This window comes from Podarcis raffonei, chromosome 2 (assembly GCF_027172205.1).
Source record: "Podarcis raffonei isolate rPodRaf1 chromosome 2, rPodRaf1.pri, whole genome shotgun sequence".
Taxonomy (NCBI): Eukaryota; Metazoa; Chordata; class Lepidosauria; order Squamata; family Lacertidae; genus Podarcis; species Podarcis raffonei.
Window position 1 is genome coordinate 29,417,425 of NC_070603.1, and position 21,376 is coordinate 29,438,800.

General features: G+C 44.6%; 1 protein-coding gene across 2 annotated transcripts in view; it reads left to right on the top strand.

Moving 5' to 3' along the window:
* The first annotated feature begins 142 nt into the window (after positions 1-142).
* SLC38A10 (solute carrier family 38 member 10) overlaps positions 143-21,376 on the top strand; it is an 84,652-nt gene continuing 63,418 nt past the window's right edge. The window contains exons 1-3 of one of the 2 annotated variants that reach the window (XM_053375487.1): positions 143-471; positions 12,210-12,327; positions 18,899-18,944. In XM_053375487.1, coding sequence (XP_053231462.1) covers positions 367-471; positions 12,210-12,327; positions 18,899-18,944 — 269 coding nt within the window. In that variant the 5' untranslated portion in view covers positions 143-366. The remainder of the gene's footprint in view (positions 472-12,209; positions 12,328-18,898; positions 18,945-21,376) is intronic. The other variant, XM_053375486.1, reaches the window with a different exon arrangement.

Here is a 21,376-nt window from a genome sequence, read left to right on the forward strand (position 1 = left end):
GGAGTTTTGCCCTCTTTCCGTGTTTGTGCCGCTCTAGGCCTCTCGCCCTCTGTGGTTTCTTGCATTCTCTTTTTTCCCCTCCCCCTTTCTTTTGCATCCCGGAAGCGCCAACAGAGCAGGGGAAACGAGGAAGTGTGTGCGACGCGTGAAGCCGGAGCCGGGTTCTGGGGAGAGGAAGGGGGAAGAACTTGACTCCCTGGAGTGTCCCTCCCTTCCCCCCCCCCCCCACTACCCTCCACACCTTGGTTCTTCCCACGCCACGTCTGTCCCCGGCAACCCCGCCCCCCTTGAGTTGAAACAGAGCTGTCAGTCCTCACCGCCCACCCTCCAAGAACGGTCCCTCTCCCTGCCTGCCCTCCAACGAGCATGGCTTCCTCCCCTTCCTCTGGTTCCAACTGGGGCCTGATCATGAATATTGTGAACAGCATTGTTGGGGTCAGCGTGCTAACGATGCCCTTCTGCTTTCGACAGGTTAGTCCCTGGTTTGCGCCAAATTCTGCTCCTCCTTTTCTCCTTTTGCTCTCTCTGCCCCGTTTCCCCTAACTGACTGTAGTGGATTCTTGATTATGGATCTATGGGGATTGGGGGCAGTCTTTCTGATCCCCGACCCCACTCCCACCCCCGTGCTCAGGGAGTTCCCTCCTCCAACCTCCCCAAATGTCCTCGTGGCAAGGAATCTGCACGTGGCAGGCAGATGCTCAGGGGGTTATCTTCTGTGGGGAAAGCTGCGCCCTGTGAATATCTGTCTGCAGTCAGTCTCTCGGAAAGGCAGAAGAGCTCAGCCAGAAATAAAGCTGGGAATCCTACAGGTGGTTCTGCTGCCACACCAAGCAAAGCCACTTCACCTGATTTTGTTGGTTGCCTAAGAGGGAAAGTTGCTCTTTCACTTAGTCCTCGCACTCACTTTCTGTCCTCCTTCCTTTTATGCTAATCACTCTGCCCCCCCTTTTTTTGCTTATGTTCTCACGTTTTACTTACTAATTTCATTTAAAAATTGCTTTCTCCTAACTGAACCTAACTTTGCATTCCCATTCATCTTTCCCCTTATTCTCACTTGCCTTGATAGCTACAGGCTTGCACTTACTGTTGAGAAAAGCCAGTTTTAGATGAGTTCGGATCAGTTGTTTGCCTTATACTGTACTGTATTGTTGATGGTTGTTTATATTGTAGACGGTAGTTTATAATATGCAGGTTAAGTTTTATGACCTGAGTGACCATGTTTTGTTAACGCTTGCTGAGTACTGACACAAGAGGGGTACTTTGCAGACTGTTTAGGACAACACTTGTGGTATAGCCTATTTATTCTTAGTTTGCTTATAAAAAAATCCTGTTACAGTGGTACCTCGGGTTAAGTACTTAATTCGTTCCAGAGGTCCGTTCTTAACCTGAAACTGTTGTTAACCTGAAGCACCACTTTAGCTAATGGGACCTCCCGCTGCTGCCACGCCGCCACAGCACGATTTCTGTTCTCATCCTGAAGCAAAGTTCTTAACCTGAGGTAATATTTCTGGGTTAGCGGAGTCTGTAACCTGAAGCATATGTAACCCGAGGTACCACTGTATTCTTCATCTTCAAGACATCTATCCCACAATAAAGATATCAGAAAGAATACAAAATGAGACATGTAACAAAATGTTGCAGTGTGGTGACCTCCTGTTCAGGGTGCCTGCCAGCCATGCTGCCTTCCTTCATACTGTACTCCATTCTATTTGTTGTTGTTTTCTCTTTCTGTCTCTGTTTCTCTCTCTCTCTCTCTCTCTCTCTCTCTCTCTCTCTCTCTCCCCCTCCTGTTTTTCTGCCCACTGAGTATCCTCAGTCCTTATAGGGTTATTATGGGGTTTCCCCTCCCTTAGGTTTTCTTTGACAAATATTTTTGTACTTCTACAATCATTGGCATTACCCAGTTCTTCTGAGTTCTCCCTCTTGTGTGTGGATGGTGCTGTTTTGCCTACCTACAGATAGACTCAAAATGAGTTCACCATTAGCAGAGATATGTCTGAGAGAGCTTTTCTCATCATGGCAACTCTAAAGTTATTTTAACTTTTGCATAATAGTTCCCTTGCCTTGTCTATCTTGTCTATTTCAGATGGACCTTTGCAGTGGTGGCTCTCCATGTATGGAATGCTTTCCCTATGGAGGCTCACCTGGTGCTATCTTTATCTAATTTTTGGTGCCAGTAAAAAAAAAACACCTTCTCACATGGACTTTTGGCCCTTAATTTGAAGGGGTATTTGTGGCCTCTTTTAATGGGGCAGGATCTTTAAGACCTACCGTATTTTTCGCTCTATAAGACGCACCAGACCACAAGACGCACCTAGTTTTTGGAGGAGGAAAACAAGAAAAAAAATATTCTGAATCTCAGAAGCCAGAACAGCAAGAGGGATCGCTGCGCAGTGAAAGCAGCAATCCCTCTTGCTGTTCTGGTTTCTGGGATAGCTGCGCAGCCTGCATTTGCTCCATAAGACGCACACACATTTCCCCTTACTTTTTAGGAGGGAAAAAGTGAGTCTTATAGAGCAAAAAATACGGTATCTTTTATTTGTATAGATGCATTTTGTTTAAGTTTTTATTGATGGTGTTTAATGCAATTGGGTTTAGTATTTCTATTGTGTCCGTAAGTCACTTGGAACCATGTCCATGAGTAAAGCAATGTTGGACATTGTACTGAAGTTTTTCCGTACATGTATAACTTGTTTGGCAGGCACAAAAATGTCACAGAATTGAGGAACGTAGGTGTTCAAATAGTTTCTGTGTTGAAGAGTGGCAGGAAAGCCACTTCACCCACTCCCTATTAAAGCCATCCTGCATCCCTGCATGGTAGCCCTTGTTTCTGATCTCCCCCTTCTCCTGCCAGGTTTCAGGGATGTGGGTTGAGGTTGTCTCTCAGGTAGTTGGGGTAGCAGGGTTAGGACTTTTGTTGCTGCCTTACATGTGGGAGTGGCAATCAGGTCTTCCTGAGTTCCTGGACTCATTCTTCTGTATCTTTTATTGCCTGCATTGGTTGTGCCTGCTGTTGTTTTGCTTATTGTTCCAGTTACTTTTTGAGGTTGAATCCTCCTCATTGGACAGTCTGGGAGGCAGGTTGTGGCTTCCCCCCCAGTAATAAGTTCCATGCTCTGCCTGTTGAGTCCTGGATGAGGCACCATCCCTATATACCACACTGTGTATAACTAGGGACACGGGTGGTGCTGTGTGTTAAACCACAGAGCCTAGGGCTTGCTGATCAGAAGTTTGGCGGCTCGAATCCCTGTGATGGGGTTAGCTCCCATTGCTCGGTCCCAGCTCCTGCCAACCTAGCAGTTTGAAAGCACATCAAAGTGCAAGTAGATAAATAGGTACCGCTCCGGCGGGAAAGTAAACGGCGTTTCCGTGCATTGCTCTGGTTCGCCAGAAGCGGCTTAGTCATGCTGGCCACATGACCTGGAAGCTGTACACCAGCTCCCTCGGCCAGTAAAGCGAGATGAGCGTCGCAACCCCAGAGTCGTCCGCGACGGGACCTAATGGTCAGGGGTCCCTTTACCTTTACCCTATAACTGGGGAGAGTGATCAGCCTCCCCTTCCACAGACAGTTGCATGTGCACTGCATTTGCAGCATGCAGGGACCTATAACCAACTTCTGCTCCTTGCACTCTTTAAATAAAACCTTTATGTGCTTTGGGGGTATATTGTATATGTGTATTATTATACAGGTTTGAACTTCCTAATTTGGTACAGAAATTGTCCTACTAGACAAAGACATAAGAAGAGTCATGCTGCCTTAGACCAGAGGTGCATCTTCTCTAGCATCCCGCTTCCCACGATGGGCAACTAGGTGCCTTTGGGATGCACACAAGGAGGACATAATGGTAGTGTCCCTTTCCTTTTCGTTGTCCCCTGGCAACTGGTGTTCAGTGAGATACTGTCTCTGAATCAGGAGATTCCATACACTGCAACTCATAGGTGTATAGCACTGTTGTTCTAACTAGAACTAAGGCGTATTGGTTGAGATCCTCTGAACTTTCAGAACAGCCTGTAATTGTGGTATCCAGTCTCAGTGGCATCGAAGTGGTCCCTTCCCCTCGAGCTTTTGTCAGAGTTCCTAAGACGCTGAATGCTCAGTTTTCCTGTTAAGACTAAGTTCTATTTCTGAATTGGAAAGGCACAGCTGGTGTTGACTGTTCAGGTTTTACACCTGCCATTTGCAAGGTAATGGTCTGCATCTCTCTTTACAAGCACAAAGAGTTCTACAATTTGTCCATTTAGGTTTTGTTCACAGAATCCAGTCTGATCATGCCTCTGTGAATGACTTCCAGACTTCTTTAAGAAAAACCTTGAATGGAGTTTTATATTTGGGATCTACCTATGATCTCACCTTCTTTCTCTGGAAGTTGGATACCTTCCCCATAGCTTTCCGTATTATTTTGATCCCAATATCTCTTGCCAGCTTTCTGATGATCCACCCACCTAGGGCGTGCAGCATGTTGGCAAGTAACCATCGGTGGTTGGCTTCTGAATTAGATTAACCTTGGGTGGTGTTTGCTTTATTTGATAGCTATTTATTTATACAGAGCATTTTTACCCAGTCCTTTAGCCAAAGAGGCCCTCAGAGCAGCTTATAAAATTTGACAGCTAGATAATTATTGCCCCATTTTTGCTGGGGTCACAATTAGGCTTGTTAGTTGCTTGTTACCCTGAAGTCTCCAATGGCTCAGTAGAGCCTGAGGCTCTTAATCTCAGGGTTGTAGGTTCAAGTGCCACGTTGGGTGAAAGATTCCTGCATTGCAGGGGGTTGAACTAGATGACCCTAGTGGTGCCTTCCAACTGTACAAGTCTGTGATAAACATAGAATGGGATTCATTTTTTTTTTTATTAAATATTTATTGGCATTTTCAAGAAACACACAACAAACAAGAACAAGAAATAAACAAAACAAAACAAAACACAAAAATACATAATATTCAAAACTAAACAACAAAAAAAATAGAAAAAACACATAAAGTTTCTGATACTTATTATTCTTAACCTTATTTCTCAGACCTCCTCACACCACCCCTTCTTGTATTCCAATTTAAATTGTCAGTTCAGCAAGTCCTTAACTTATTTCTTTACCTTAACTTAAACATTTGTTCTAACATACTATTGTTTTACTTTGCTTCTTTTTTCCATTTCCTCAATTTATTTTTAACAGTCTTATTTTCAATTAATTTAAAAAGAAAAAACCAATTTTACCTTATTAAAAACACACATCAATACTTATACCTCATTAATTATTCTTAAACCTTTTTCCTAAAGTCGACCGAAATTTCCCTTCCACGATTTACCCAATTTCCTTACCACTAACAAAATATAAAAAGCAAATTATCCTTATGTACCCTTTGGATTCCCAACCTCCACCCACCCTTTTCCCGGTTCCAGTCCCCAACCAATATCCATCAGTCTTTATGTTATTTATTTAGCCTGGAGATCTCACGTCCGAGGCCCTTATATCTCTCTCAGTTCCTTTCTGCCGGTCTCTTTGATGGTCCTTGATGTTAAGCCCCAAGTCTCGGAGGGGCTCCGGCCCAACAGAATCCATATTGCTTCCAGCCAGTCCTCCATACTTAAAAGCAAAGCCTATGGGGTGCTCCAACTCTTGTTTCAAATTTCTTACAGATCCAAATGTCCCCAAAGCTCCAGCTTTCACCTTCAACAAATTTGTAATCCTCAGGTCTTCAGATCTCCTCCAGAGGAGATCTCTCCATTTTCCAGACTCCCATTCAGACCAGGCTTTCCACATCCAATTTTTATTGTCCTTTTTTATCATCATGTCAGGCCTCATATTGTAACTCTCCTTTAACTCCTGCAAATCTCCTGCTCCTCCTTCATTTTCTTCAAAAACAACACATTGCTCCATCGTTTCTACACTTTCAGTTTCATTTATTTGTTCAGTTGAATAGGCTTCCTGTTTCAAGTCCTTATCAGGCTCAAAACTGTTGTTTACTGTCCAGTATAGTAGTGATACCTTTGTAGACAAAGCATTGTATTCATCTTTCAAGTTTCCCAAGAGAACGAGTGCTCTGTCCAATTCTGCTTGGAATTTACGTACTCCAGTCATTTTTGTAATGTAGTGTCCCTATTACCCCTCTAGGGGGGTTTTAGTTCCTTAATGTTCCTTTCAGCTCAAAACCAAAAGTCCAGTTATTTTGTATCAGCCCTCCTTGTTTTCAACAAAGTTGTACCAAATAAACCAGCAGAAACAGCAGAAACAATGTTCTCTTTTTCCAGCTGACAACTAGCTGACTAACAGCTCACTTGACAGCTGTCAAAATCTTCCATACAACAGGCTTTCTCATAGGACGTTCCCGGGTCTCGGGGGGGGGTGAAATTTCAGCTCCCCAAATTCTTTTTATCCTCCAGTAAATCTTCTTATAGTGTCAAAACCGTGAAGTCAGGATCTTTTCATTAAAAAACAAGAAGCAGATTCTCTCGACCTTAGCTGCCCAGTCCTTTGCTTTAAATTGTTTACAAAGAGGGGGGGGTGACTTCCTTTTTAGCCCCTTCCCGCTCGTTCCAAATCCAAAATTAAATTTTTTAAGGTTCCAATCTCCGTATTACTCACGGGTTTATGTTTTAGAGTCCAGTCGGTCTTGGAAGAAGTTGGCGCTCTCTGTCAATGGCTTGCGGCTTCACTCCGTAGGCGAGGGAGTACTCTCAGCACCACGCCTCACCCTGCCTCCGTTCCGAAGCCTTTAAAAAGGCTCCGTCGCGGATTGGGGGGGCGCAAATGGTGCCCGCCGAGTCTCTATGTTCACAGGCATCCGCGCCTGTGATTTTAAGGGTCTCCGCTTCGCCGCAGCGGCCAGACCCAGACGCTACGGAGCCGATTCCCTCCGGAGCTCGGAGGGAATCCGCCATTAAACAATGGCGCCAACCCGGAAGTCCCCATAGAATGGGATTCAGCTAAGCTGTTGCATGTGTGGAATGTGGTCTGCTTGCAGAACAGGACTTATCTCCCTTGCCCACATCTTCTAAATCTGATCTGGAGGTCTGTGGGAAAATCCAGAACAGGTTTAAGGAGTGCCTGGTGGGAGGAGAAGGGAGAAAGTACTGTTGCATGAATGGACTTTGTTCCACCCACTTGGTGGTACATTGAATTTCACCCATAGATATATTGTACCAGTAAAAGAAAAATCATACAAAACATCTACCATTAAAATGCGCGCGCACACACACACACACACACACACACACAAAATAGCCACAGGAAGCTTTGGCAGCACACTAATACAGACCATATTATTGCAGTCTATCAAAAGTTAGGTTTGAGAGCTAAGGTTTTTTTGGGCATTGGAAAGATGTCAGTGAAGGTGCCAGGTGGACCTTGCTGGGAAGAGCATTCCACAGATGGGGAGCCACAACTGAAAAGGCCCCATCCTTTGTCATCATCATCCCAAAGTCTCTCAGAGGTGGGACCTGGAGAATGTTGGGAATCTGAGGTGAGATACCCACATAGTGGAAGTTTCCCCCAGTTCCAGTCACCATTCAGAGGCATCTTAAGATCCAAAATAGTTTACTGCTGCAGAAGATCAGGCTTCAGTAAAGCAGTTCCCGACATTGGTATATACATACAGCCTGTAGGCTTTGCAGATACAAATACAGATACAGATACATGCGAGTATAAAGTATTTCTGTTGCTCCAGCAATTCAAGATGTAACACAGATTCCAACTCACTTCTAAGACTGACCCTGACACACAACAGACCCACTGACTGACTCGTGAGCTGATGTGTCCTGCTCACTTATATAGATGGCACTGGGCCATTGCCATAGCAACTGGCTTGGATGACCTTGAACCTGTTGACTTATCTCATACATGGGGTGATTTGTGCTCATGAATAACCCCTTCTTCCATGTCCAGTTCCTCCAACAGAGAAGGGTATGAGAATAAGATCTAAGGGTCAAGGTAGGTTTCATATTGGGAGAGGTTTTGCAGAAGACACTGAGGTCCTGAACTGGGGTCAGAAGCGTACAGGCAACCAGTATAGCTGCAATAGAACTGATGTTATATGAACTGTTTGCCCCAAACCTGACAACAGTCAGGCAGCCACATTCTGCACTACTTGAAGCTTCCAAAATGCTTCCAAAGGCAGCCCACAAGTAAAGCGCATTGCAGTATAGAAGACATGACACACGAGGAAAAGGGGCTGGGAGGAGAGGTGGAAAAAAGCAGGCTCAGACAGCAGTTCTTAAAGTTATGTTTTATTTATCTTCTGTGGTGTTCCCATTGCACTTTCGGAGCTATTTTTGTTCTCTGAACTTGCAATCTTGCTCTCCACTCAAAGTCGCTTGATTTTGTACCTGCAATATAAAATGGTCAGCTTTACAGTGTACTGCAGAGGATGGAGCTGCCCTAAAGACAGTTTGGAAACTTCAGTAAGTGCAGATCATGACAGTGGCAGTGAGAATTTTGACTAGGGCAACCAGCTGGAATCACTGGTGTTAAAAGATCTTAACTTGGCTGCTTGTGAGTTTCTGGGCTGAATTTCAGGTGCTGGTATTGACCTATAAAGTCCTTGATGGCTTGTGGTCCTGGTGTCTGAACAGAACATGCCCTTAGATCTGGGGATGGGGGGGGGGAGACCCTTCCTGTCCCACCCTTGGGGGTGATGCATCATATGATGACATGGAATAGGGCCTTCCTTGTGGTGGTGTTCCAATTATGGAATCCCCACCCCTGAGATATGCCAGGCACTGATTCGTTTGACACTCCTTAGTACAGTGGTGTGCAAACTTTTTTCAAAGAGTTAAGGTTTTTGTAGGAAATAAGGTGTCACAGGGGCAGGATTAAACGGCGGACCAGATTAGGCCCCCAAAGCGGACTTTGGACATGTCTGCCTTAGTACAAAGCTAAAATCTGTATTTTTGCCCAGGCTCCTGTGCAATATCAGGTTTTACAATAACAGATATATATTTTATTTAATTTGATCTGTTTTTCTAGAATTATTTGAATGTCAATTAGGCTAAAAACTATTCTGAAATAAAACAGAAAAATAATAGGAGGAATTTGACATCTCGCTCCTGATTCCATCAGAACAAGCATTTTGGCTTGCCAGGAGGAACAATCCTCTCACTACTCCACCCAGTGCACTGGTTTGGTCATGGTTCTGACCCCCTGCAGCCAATTTTGTGTGGAGAGTGCAAAGGTGGGGGAATGGCTATTGATCGAGTGAAAGTCTTTGCACAGGGCTTCAGTTGCCGTGACTTATTAGGTGAATCCCGCCCAATTTAATACTGAAGCTACATAGGATTTTATTCAAACTTAACTTGTTAAGTGTGTGGCGCTGGGGTGAGCTCCTGTTGCTGGACTTACAGACTGTCAGAAGTCCTTTACCTTTACCTTTAACTTGTTAAGCTATGAATGGCAAGAAAGTTATTCCTTTCTTTTGTGAAGTCTGGAAGTCTGCATATGCTAACAAGAACCCACAGACTTTTTTAAAAAAAAGATCCTTAGCAGTTTCAGCAGTCTCTTGTTGGCTTATGATTCATGATCCCTACATAAAGTCAGATTTTGATATGGAACAATATAGAACAGAGTAAGTTATGTTTAGAAAAATGGAAGAATATCAGCACCATCCTCTGTGTGTTTACTCGAAAGCAAGTCCTACTTAGTTTAATGGGATTTGCTCCTAAGTAAGTATGCATAGTTTTAGAACACAAGCTTTTTGTGACCAGAGACTAAACTTGCTGAATGTCTTTCCTAAGCTGCTAAGCAAATTGATAACCTGATATTACTTTTTCAAGTAACTTTTGGAAGAGATTCCAAACCCTCCAAACCTTTGCATCAGAAGGTTCCAATCAATCAAGATGTTTAGCTGTTGGTTAGTTCCATCTTTTTCCCAACAGATGGCATTAGCATATAGCAAAGCAAAACACTTGAGTCATTTAAGTAGGTCCGTTAACAGATGGTACCAATGATGTCGTTATATTTTTCTCTTGCAGAGAGATCTGCATCAGGGTACTCTTGCTGGAATATTTGACTAGTCAAATAATAAACATGGTTCTTTGATCAGAAAATAGCAGCTGAGTTGTCAGTTGAAAATAGCAGCTGCCATCTTCGGCTTTAACCCTGGACTGACTGAGAAATAGACTGTTTACCAGATTTTTGACATTCCCAGTATCTGTGAATATGCGACATGTTGTATATAATGTCTGAAGGCAAGTGATAGCCTGAGAGTATGCTTCTTTGCAATGAATGTCTGTGCCTTCCTTCTTACATTCATTGTATCCATGGGTTTCTCTCCCTACAGGGGAGGAAAAGATTTAAACTCCTGGCATGATCATGGTCTGAATGCCCCAAGAGGTGACTTAGTCCTTCAGTCTAATAATGTAACCATCCCAGAGCCTTCTGTAGGCCCCCCCCCCCCACTTTAAATAAACCTTGTGCTTTGTTGTGAACTTTTTGCAATTTAGAAATAATAAAGCTCCCTTACGATTCCATTTCCCACTCTTACCTACAAATTCCTCACATTAAAATGAATGAGCAAGGTAGAAATAGGCAAAGGTGCAAGTGTAAGCAGGGTCTGATGAGCCTAAAAAGCGATGCCAATATAATAGATCTTAAACCAGCCAAAAAGTGCATAGGAAATAAATGCACCGCTGTGTGAGGAACTGTGGCCATGTTGCAATACGTTAAGGACCTTAAGAAGAGAGAAAATATATATTGGGAAGGCGAGATGGGTAGTAGAAGAGCTGTTAGGCGTGTCCACAGCTCCTCCTTAAGGGGCACAGGCCTTTTCTTCCTAAGGTGTATCAGAGGTTGTGCTTTTAAGACTGGTGTTGCTAGTGGCACTTCATAGTGCTTGCGTCTGTTTTGAGCCACATAGACAGATGCCCCTGCTGGTAAAAGAGACGCAGGTGTCGGTCATCGGACACTCGGAGGCATAGTTGATTTTTCAGTGCTGGACTTAACGGGAGTTAGGAACTGCTGGTAGTAATTAAGTCTTTGTGGTTGTAAAAGTGCTTACCACCAAATGATATGTGGTTATGCACATGAACATCTGGTCACAGATGCTTTCCCAATGCACGGCAGCGCTTGTTAACAGATGCTGCTAATAGATTGTGGTACTTGGTTGCACGAATGACCTGATGGAAAATCACAGTAGTAGGATACTAACTCCAGTATAACTTCTGCCCAGAAAGGTCTGTGTGTAGCCTTTGTTTCAGCAGGCCCTGGGAGACAAGGGCTTGCTTATCCTGTTTCACCTGCTTCCACCGAATCCTGGAAATGGCAATGACTTCCTTTATTTTGTGGGGGGACACACACACACAAAACAATTGACCTGTGGCAGTGTTTTTGAGAGACCTTTGGAAGGCTCTGGGGTTCTTGTTGGTTGGTCCAACCTCACAGCTGCCAACTGATGTCAATAAGCCTTCCCTTGAGAAAGTAGCCCTTTGCCGCTATTTACGTTTTAAGGCTTCTCAGAGCAGGACATTGGTTTGTTATGCCCACAGTTGCCAGCAACTCCAAAGCTACAACTCAGAACAAATAGCAGCTGTGATTAAAGTTTAGCACCACTTGTTCCTGCGGAGTCATGCATTGTTTTCAATAAATGCTCAGCCATTCATGTCCTCTCTCTCCCCCTCCTTTCTCTGAGCTCCTTCCGCTTGCTTCCTCTACAAATACGTCCAGAGAGGGAGCCAGCACAATGCTTTCCGGGACAGGTAGCTAACAGGGTAATTTATGTTTGCGCTGTAAGTGGGTAGTACAGCCAGTAACACCTCTGCAGAGGAGTTCAAACTCCTGGATCAACAGCATGCTAACTTGTTTAACATGAATCTGGTAGGAGCTTGAGACAGATCACTGTTCTGGAATATGCCCAGAAAATGTCACAACAGCAGGGCATGTAGTCTTGTTCCCTTCCATAAATTGCTCTGGTTTCCTTTTCCAGGCAAGGAGGTGCTGCAACCGAGCCATTTAGTAAACAGGTGGCTGCTCTATGTCTTCTGCCATAAACTGTGTGTGTGAATAAAATTGAACTCGTACGTCACATTTTGGCTGACTGCTGTTCAGAGGCAGGGGATCTCCCTTAACAGACTAGTGTGTGGCTGCAAACATCCCAGGCAGCCTCTAGGTGCTATGGGACAGCAATAAGAATGCATGAAATAAGAGTGGGAGGGTGGGAGGGGGGGAGAGCAGGGGGTGGTGGAGAGTGCTTATTATTCACCCAGCGCTTTTATTTCCTCCTTTCTAGTGTGGCATCTTTCTGGGAGCTCTGCTGCTTATTTTCTGCTCCTGGATGACTCATCAATCCTGTATGTTCCTAGTGAAATCGGCCAATCTCAGCAAACGCAGGACCTATCCTGGACTAGGTGAGCATGGTCTACTGGGGGCAAGGGTGATTTTATGCCTTGCTTTTTACTCCCATCTTCCTAATTTACGGCACTCATACTGTTGCAGCTGAATTATTCACAGTATTCCAGGGTAGGCTTGTTTCTCTCCTCCTTTCTGTAATAGCAGCTGGTAGCAGAAACGTTTAACTCTTCGAAGATGACGCCAAACTGCTTTGACTGCACAATCCAGGAAGATAATGGTGCAAACGTGTGCTCTTAAGGGAGAGAGCTGGCATGACGGGTGTCTCTGGAATAAGTTATTGGTCTCTTCCCAAAAACCACTCACTTTCCCTGCCCAGCATGCTGCCGAGGACATTGGGTTCTGCCAGTATAAAGCCTGGCATGGACTGTGGGCTCCTTGGATCGTGTGCTTGCGGCAGCACAACGGGGAGGTCAGGGGAAACAGTGTACAAAGTTCTAAGCAGCCAAGAAAACCGAAACATCTGCAAGATTCATGTGTGGGTTTCTGGCAAGGCCCGCCAGCCCTCTTCCTCATAGCTTGTCTGCTGTGCCTTGGCGCCAGGATCTCCATCTATTTTTGACCTCTCCTCCGATTCCCAAGGATTTGGGTGGGGGAGGAGATGCTCGGAGAGGGCTGAGGATTTAAGCCTTTCTGATTGGTATGTGTCGTCTTGTTGGAAAACAAAGCTGGGTAGAATAGCCCCTCTTGGGCTTTCTTAAAAGCGGCTGCTCCAGGAACAGAAACTCTGCCATACCCCATTCTAAGTTTGCCTCTTGCAGAGGTGGGATTTGTCCCTCGGGGTGGCAGAGGTGAAAGACTCTCATGGCAGGACATGCTGTTTTCTGCCCTCCCACAGCCATAACCCCATCTTGCGTTTCCTGAGTTGCCTCTTGGGGAGTCAGAGTGGGGAATTGGCTGGTCTCCCTGCCTGCAAAGGATTTAAAGAAATGTGCAGTCTCCTTAGTGACTGTTGACAGATGGATACCCTCAGTTCCTCTGTTGCCTGAGGCTCCTTCATTTAGCTGCACAGCACAGCCACTGCAAAATATGTCTATTGGTAACAACAGAAATTAGAAAACTCGTGTAGTCCTGAAGGTTAAAGCCTTTCTACAAAAGATATGCTTTATTATAACTGCTCTCTCTCTCTCTCTCTCTCTCTCTCTCTCTCTCTCTCTCTCTCTTTTGGCAGGGTAGGGTTAAGGAGGCGAAAGGAACGGGGAGTCAGACATAGCTCTTTCTCCCTCTCGCCAGATGCCCGCAGTCCTTGATTTCCCCCTTCTGTGTTACAATAAGTCTTTGTACACTCCTCCTACTTTGCCTGAATACAGAGAGTCCTCTTCACCTTGGAGTGTCTCCCAGGAAGAAGAGGTTCCCTTCCCTTTCAAAAAAAAACAACAACCAAAAAACCTAAGCAGCTTAGATACACAGAAGGGCTAGTAAATGCTTCCAAACTTTTTGGCACACAAACATTGCTGCGGAAAGAAATGGCTTCCCTTTTCTGCCCGCCTTTGCCCTGGGAGAGATGCCATCAGCCCAGAGCAAGGGAGAGTGCCTGGGAAAAAGGCATCCTCTGCCCCGGGGAAGGCTGGGCCACCGCCGCCACAGTCATCCTAATGCATCAAGGTTGAGCAGCTACACACAGCAGCCTTTGTCGCTGGCTTTCTTCTACACCGGTCCAGCTGCAAGAGATCCTGGCAGAGCCCACGCCGATTCTGTGGGAGGCTTTGGCAGCTTTGAGGGACGCAGGAAAGTTTTACAAATCAACTTAATCTAAGCAGTGTCTTCCGGAAGAGCATTCAAAGCCTTGGCTACAAAAGCCAAAGTGGCAGAGGAACAATAGGAATAAACACCTCTAAATGTTGTTTGGGAGCGAGAGACGGGGTGGGCGGAGGAGCTCTAGATGTCTGTCAAGTCCGGCAAATCAATAGCATTTGTCTCTGAGAAACGAAGCAGCAATGTTGTCGCTGTTTTTAAATTATATACTGTTGTTTGTGGCTATAATTTTTCTCGGGCTTTGATAGGATCGTTTAAAGCAAAGGAGCTAATGCTTTTCACTCAGAATTGTTTATTTTCTTGATGTAGATGGTAGAAGTAATTCCACAGAAAGGACATAAGCATGGCCTCACTTGGTCTCGTTGTGCCCCATCTATGTAAGCTTCAGGGATGCTGGTGCTGGGAGGACAGCTCTTGGCTCTGCTGCCTCCCACAAAAGGGATTTGCTTTATATTTCAATTTTATTTAAAACCTTGTTTTAAATTTGTAATGATAATGAATAAGCTTACTTTTCTCAAGTGTGCTCTGGAGTGTCTACAAACAAATTTCAAGACACACACACACACACAGTCGTACCTTGGTTGATGAATGCCTTGCGACTCAAATGTTTTGGCTCCCAAATGCCACAGACCCGGAAATGAGTGTTCCAGTTTGCGAACGTTCTTTGGAACCCAAACATCCAGCGTGCCTTTCTCAGCTTCTGATTGGCTGCAGTAGCTTCCTGCAGCCAATCGGAAGCCACATCTTGGTTTCTGAACGTTTTGGAAGTTGAACAGACTTCTGGAATGGATTCCGTTCGACTTCCGAGGTACCACTGTATATATAAAATCTTTATTACACATTTGGAATAATACTATGCATGACTGTAGTATTCTGTATTCTGGTACACTCCCACCCCAATATTAGGTAGTAGTAATAAATTGGGAAGCACACTAATATCTGCTTGATGCCTTTGAGTTATGCAGGGTAAAATATTTAGATACACAAGACTATAGGTAAAAATATTTCATCCACTGCTATTCTCTATTGGTTGTTGGGCTACTGAAACATTACACAAGAATTCGGATACAGTGGTACCTCGGGTTAAGTACTTAATTCGTTCTGGAGGTCCGTTCTTAACCTGAAACTGTTCTTAACCTGAAGCACCACTTTAGCTAATGGGGCCTCCCGCTGCTGCCGCACCGCCGGAGCACCATTTCTGTTCTCATCCTGAAGCAAAGTTCTTAACCCGAGGTACTATTTCTGGGTTAGCGGAGTCTGTAACCTGAAGCATATTTAACCTGAAGCATATGTAACCCAAGGTACCACTGTATCCGCAAAGTTTGCAAAGTTAAGCGAGGAGATATAATCCCAACTCCTGAAGGAGGGTACTGGGTGGACACTTGATTGTGGTTCTAACTACTACAGGATCTTGGCTGAAAGCCATTTTGTCTGCATACTTAAGTGTGTATGAAGGTGTACTGGGTCTCACGTGTTCTCTGTAAAAATGTTGTGTGCACTATAATGCGCTGGTTTCATTTTCATAAACATTCAGACATGGATGAGACCTGTAGACAGAAGCTGAGGTCAGTTTCTGTGTCTTGCAAGCACCTATGACCAAATTCCCCCTCCATACAGAAAATAAATTCCCTCTGTGTAGAAAACTAGCATAGAGCTAGCTAGAACCTTTCCCCCTGATGTTCTAGTTTTCTGCATGAAGGGAATATTTTATATGGAATTATGGAAAAACATTCCATCACTTGAGCCCTGTCCTTCAGCCAACGCCCAGATTTATTTATTTTTTCATCTGTTTAATTAGACTAGAGAGTGGGACTGACTGTTCATAAATGGATGACATGCTCACTACCACTGTGGAAAGTAGAGTATCTCCTATTTGGATCCTGCGTACATATAAATACATATTTATAGGTTTAATTTATCTGATATCCCTTTAATAATCCGTCTCAACATAGGAAATCTAAAACATCAACTCATTGCCTCATTTTAGAACACCCAAAGACACTGATAGTTTAATATCTTAGTTTAATATACCTCAGTCATACAGAAACTGATATCAGTCTTGAAACATTTCTGTATCTATCATTATATAAATTAGAGAGCTGGTTTGATTTAGTAGATAGAATAACTGGTCTTGGATCTAGAGGGCCCAAATCCAGATTCTGGCTCTGCAATGGATTTATTAAACGGCCTTGGGCAAGTTACTTGTCTCAGCCTTCATTCCTCATTTGTAAGGTGAGAATAATGACCTTTTTCTTGAGGAGGAGTGTAATAAGGATTGTCAAGTCCTTTGTATACTAAAGGACCGCATAACAATAATATATAACGTAATGAGGTTATTTCGCTTTCCGCTAGCTTTCCCTTCGCTCCCAGGTGCACACCTTAATTTTAACCCTAATTAACTAGAATCCACCTAAGAGGCCTAATGCAAAATCGCAAGACGGTTCTCTTCAATGTCACTTTTCCTTCTACACGGGCACAAAAGTTCAGTGTTTGACAGAATCCTTCTGTTTACAAAGCGCTCCACTTTTCCACTGACTCATTCTCCACCTCCCCCAACCCCCTACTGTTTGGGTTTGCTTTGCTGTTTGGTGGGGGGAGGCGCTTGTTGCTTCACATGTTGTCTTCTGACACTGAAGACATGCCAGATTAAAATATGAAATGCTGATGGTCCTGCCTGCGCATAGATGAATGGGATTCATTTGCAAACTTAAATTTTCAGCCTGCTTTATTGCTTAAAGCTTAAGCCCAGGTATCTATTTTTCTTTTCCCGGCAAAATAAGCCATTTATTCCCGTATACCGGTGGGAAAGTGAGTTATAAATAACTCCTCCCACCAGTGGCCTTCTCATGTAAGCAGTGCCTGTGGAAGATCTCAGTGGCTCCTTCTGTAAAAGGGGTGTGCTGGAAACAAGAAATCTGTTTTCACAGAAGTAGCCACTGCAGTCTTGTGCAAGGATGTCTGCACTCAGCATGCAAATGGACCGCTTTTGCAAGCATTCCCCCCCCCCCCATATATTGGTCAGCTCAGGTAGTGCATGGACCACCTCTGAGTGAGCATGACTTTTTCAAAACCCTCTGCTGAGTGAATGACTGAGCCGGCATTTTGATCCAGTATTCCTCAGTCCGTGTTTTGCAATTGTTTCAAGGCCTGTTCTCTAATGCTCGTCAAGCAAGAGTTCCTATTGTGGGCTGCCTCTGCCAGTTCTTTGGCGCTAGTTGGGCACAATTTCTTACCGGGATTCTTAAGGGTAGCTCAGTCAGTAGAGTGCGAGACTCTTAATCTCAGGGTCGTGGGTTCGAGCCCCACGTTGGACAAAAGATTCCTGCATTGCAGGAGGCTGGACTAAATTATCCTTGGAGTCCCTTCCAACTCTGATTCTGTAGGCAGAAAAGAAAAAATCACAAGCACTTTCCTCAGACCTGGCCAGAGGATGTGGGCTGTGAAATTCGAGCAGTTAACAGCAGCCCAAAGTAAAAAGGAGAACACCTTGGTAACCAAACTTCCTGCTCTTAGATCCAGGTAGTTGGAGCCAGCCAAGCAACCTGTCTCTTGTAGCTAGGTTGGGCTTGCTTCAAAGGGAGCTTTTGAAAGAAATTTGAGGGAAGCGTTTCCCCCCTCCTTCCCCACCTCTGAGGTATCTTGAGCCTGAAGGGGGTAGTTTCATTCCGCAGTTGCTTGACTCAACAGATGGATCCCAAGTCTGTTGTTTAATTGATCCATTTTAATTGAAAATCTGCTTTAAAAATCAATGAATCAATCAATCAATCAATCAATCAATCAATCAATCGACGCCTCTATTTTTAAGGCGGCATTATCTTTGGGCCTTCCATTGGAGAAGGATACGCCCTTTCTGTTGTCCTTATTCCCCTTTCTGTTGTCCTTATCCCTTATTTTATTACATCCTTGCGCTCGGGCGGCTGATCCTTTTTCCTTTCCTCCCCCCCCCCCATTTTTGTATGTGCAGATTTCACCAAGAAAACATGCACATTGTGCAAGCCGAGGGGCTGAAAGCCCTGTTGCCTTCTGTAAACATTTCACATGAATGTGTGGCATTAGTAAGAGGCCCCGGTTAAAAAAGGTTCTCTCCCTCAGAACCGGAGGTGGCAATTTCCCTCTTATCCCCATAGTAAAACGCCTTTTGAAAATACAAGCTGAGCTTTCCAGAGCAACGGTGATTTCAAGGATGCCGGTTGCTTTGTGCTGCGAGCGGTGACCAGTGTATGAAATGAAAAAGAAATCTCTTGGTCAAATCCCTTTGGTGTGGGTTGTGAATCATGGATATTCTCAGGGTGGCTGCACATTCTGGGCACCATCTCAATCCTCCCGTCAGCGGCACAAAGTGGTTCAGTCATAATGGAGAAGGAAGGAATAAAAATGGGGACTTGATTGAAATTTTGCACTGCAGTAACTTTTTGCCACACAGTCTCTCATGCTCACATATTTTCTTTTTCCGCTCTGACTTTCTTCTTCTAATAGCTGCCATGTGTAACTCCTATTTAGTGCTGTTGAGTTGTTGTTTTTTTGTGGGTGGAGGGGGGAGGGAGGGAAGAACCTGCTTTGAATCTTACCCCCAAATTTGTTTTTATGTGGCTTCTGATTTGTGAATGGTATCCCAAGGCGTGGGGTGGGGGGCAGTCCCAGAGTGGCTGTGGGGTAGAAGAAAACTAACTCTGAAATACAAAACTAGCAAAGCCCTGCCTCTTGAATAGCCTCTGGTGGCTGTTGTTCCTTTAAAAAAAAAATGCCACGTTTTGAACATATGTTTGAATAATTGTGACGGTGATGTGTGTGTTTTCCTCCCCCTTTTCTTTCTAGCCTTCCATGCCTATGGAAAACTTGGGAAAATGCTTGTGGAAACCAGGTAACTTTCTTTTTCGCCCCACTCCCCTCTTCAAAATTCCATTCTTTGAATTTATCTATATATAGTTTAAATTATCAGTTCTGATCCCTTCAAACCTGGTGTTCCATTTATTGTTTTGGACCTTTGGGTTTTTTCCTGGTTCTCTTGGCTAATTCCAGCCTCTCTCTTAGGGAACTTGACAGTATTTGCTCATATTGGTCCGACCTGTAGGGCAGGGGTGAAGAATCCTCTTCCCCTCCAGATGTTAGCTGAACTTCCAATTCCCATCATCCCTGAAAATTGGCCAGGCTGGCTGAGGCTGGTGGGAATCGGGAGCCCAACAGCTGGAGGGCCACAAATGTCCCACCACTGTACCTGGGATGGGCATTTCTAAGCACAGATTTCTCTTCTCAAACATCTTCCCAGAATTCTGGATTCTCCATCAATAGGTACTCATTGCTTAAGATCCGGATGAATGCCATAATTATTTAGGCAGAAAAGTGGGGAGGGTGTTGTGCACATTTTAAGCTTTGAACAAAACGTTGCAGTGCTCCTGTTGGGTAAAAGTAATTTAAACCCATCAGAATACGCAATTGGCCATTTCAACAACAACATGGTATGTATACAGCTGTTTCCTCGCATTATTGTGGGCGAGACCCTACAGAATTAGAAGTATCCGTTATAATTTTGTTTCCAACTCCCGCAGATTTTATTAGTTAAGGTGGCTGGAGTAAATGGCTTGGTGTTGCAGTCCCAGCATTTTCAAGCTGGAGGTGATGGGGTCCATTTGCTTTGTTAGGAGGGTTGGACTGCTCACCCCATTACGAATCACATACAATGACTTGGCTTTTCACACGGGAGAGCTGCTCAACTCTCCGGCTTTGGTCTGTGCAGAGACTTGTCCATTATTCAGTAGGCATGGCTTTTTATCCTGCCTGTGATTGTATCCCCTCGGTAGAGCCAGGATGTCACTAGATCATATTAGCAAATTAGCTAACAATAATAATGACACGATGCTGCTGTCATTGTTCAGAGGTCTTTGCTGCATCTAACCAAAACTTTTCTCCTATAAAGATAGATGTTGCTCCACTACATCTTTAGCCTTGGTTTGCCCCAGAGTTTAAGCTGTGGAAGAGAAACCTAGGGAAGCCTTCTGACTTGTCTTCTCCTGCAACTGTGGACGTGTGTCCCTAACGCAGTAAAAAGAGGTGCTCTGCAGATAGATCAGGCTGTAATTTGAGCGCTAGTGGCATCACCAAGTTGCTTTTTATGATGGAGGTTCTCAAAGTGGGAATCCGTTGGCGTGCTGGACAGTCATGTGATCCTGGCTGTCTTCCTTATTCCCAGCTGCTAAACTGCTTTGAGAGGTGACTAAAAATATTCTCAGCGCTTCGTTTGCCATTGCTTTTCTATGTGAGCAATCTCTGTAATTGCTGTGGGGATGTTATACGATCGGAAATGGGAGGGGAAGTGGTCCGTGCCGCTGAGAAAGGGAACAGGGCACGGGTTCCCAGGATGATCACTTAATTAAAACGCCCAACCACCTCAGGAAGGGGGTGAAGCCCAGCCCACTCTGTGGAGAGTGGGGCTTCTAGCTTGGTTCCTCCCATCCCCGACTGTGTGTGATGCTATACTCGCTCACGCCCTCTGAAAGTGTGTAAATGAATAATAGCTCCTTTTAAAGCACATTCCCAAAGTAGAGGTTCCATTCCTGGCTCTGGAAAGGCAGTTAAATTAACATGGCTTTACCCTCCTCGAATTGTATCGCTGCTAAGGTGTCTCCTTTATTAGTGTCTCATAAAGCCAACGCCCCGCACCTCCACTATGGCCCTTCCCGTAGCCTAACATTATTTCATAAAACAGTTGCGTGACATGAAAGCAGCTGCACAAAAGAAAAGCGTGCATGCTTTTTGAAATGTCAACCTGCAAATTCTCCATTCTCTTCCAGTGGAGAAAAGTTTGCCATTATGCACAAAGTGTGAAATGGGACTGTTCGGGCTTCACCTGCGCTACTAATCAAAATGTGCCACGTGAGACTGGATTTAGGAAGCGTTTAATTTGGAGCTTATGAAAAGTTAGGGAAGCAGCTTTGGCAATGTGCTCTAGACCATGTGGCTTACATGTAAGATCCTCTGTGACTTTGTTGGGTTCTTTAGAGCAATACTCACCATTAGGATCATGCTATATGTGCAGGTAGGTCTGTTTTTACTACGTAGACTGCTAGCAGTAATGTCAGTGCATTCCGAAACATGGCACTATTATGGCTCACTAATAAATTTGGCCCATCTGGAGTCCCATCGTGTCTCAGCGGCTGCTTGTTTCACTTTACAGGCCTAGTTCCCCCCCAGGCTACCTTTCTTAGACTGCACCTCTGGTGATAGCAGATGTGGACGTCTTCGTTTGGATTAGAAGTTGGTGTCAACCATATTTCTGTCGTTTTGTGTTTGCTCACT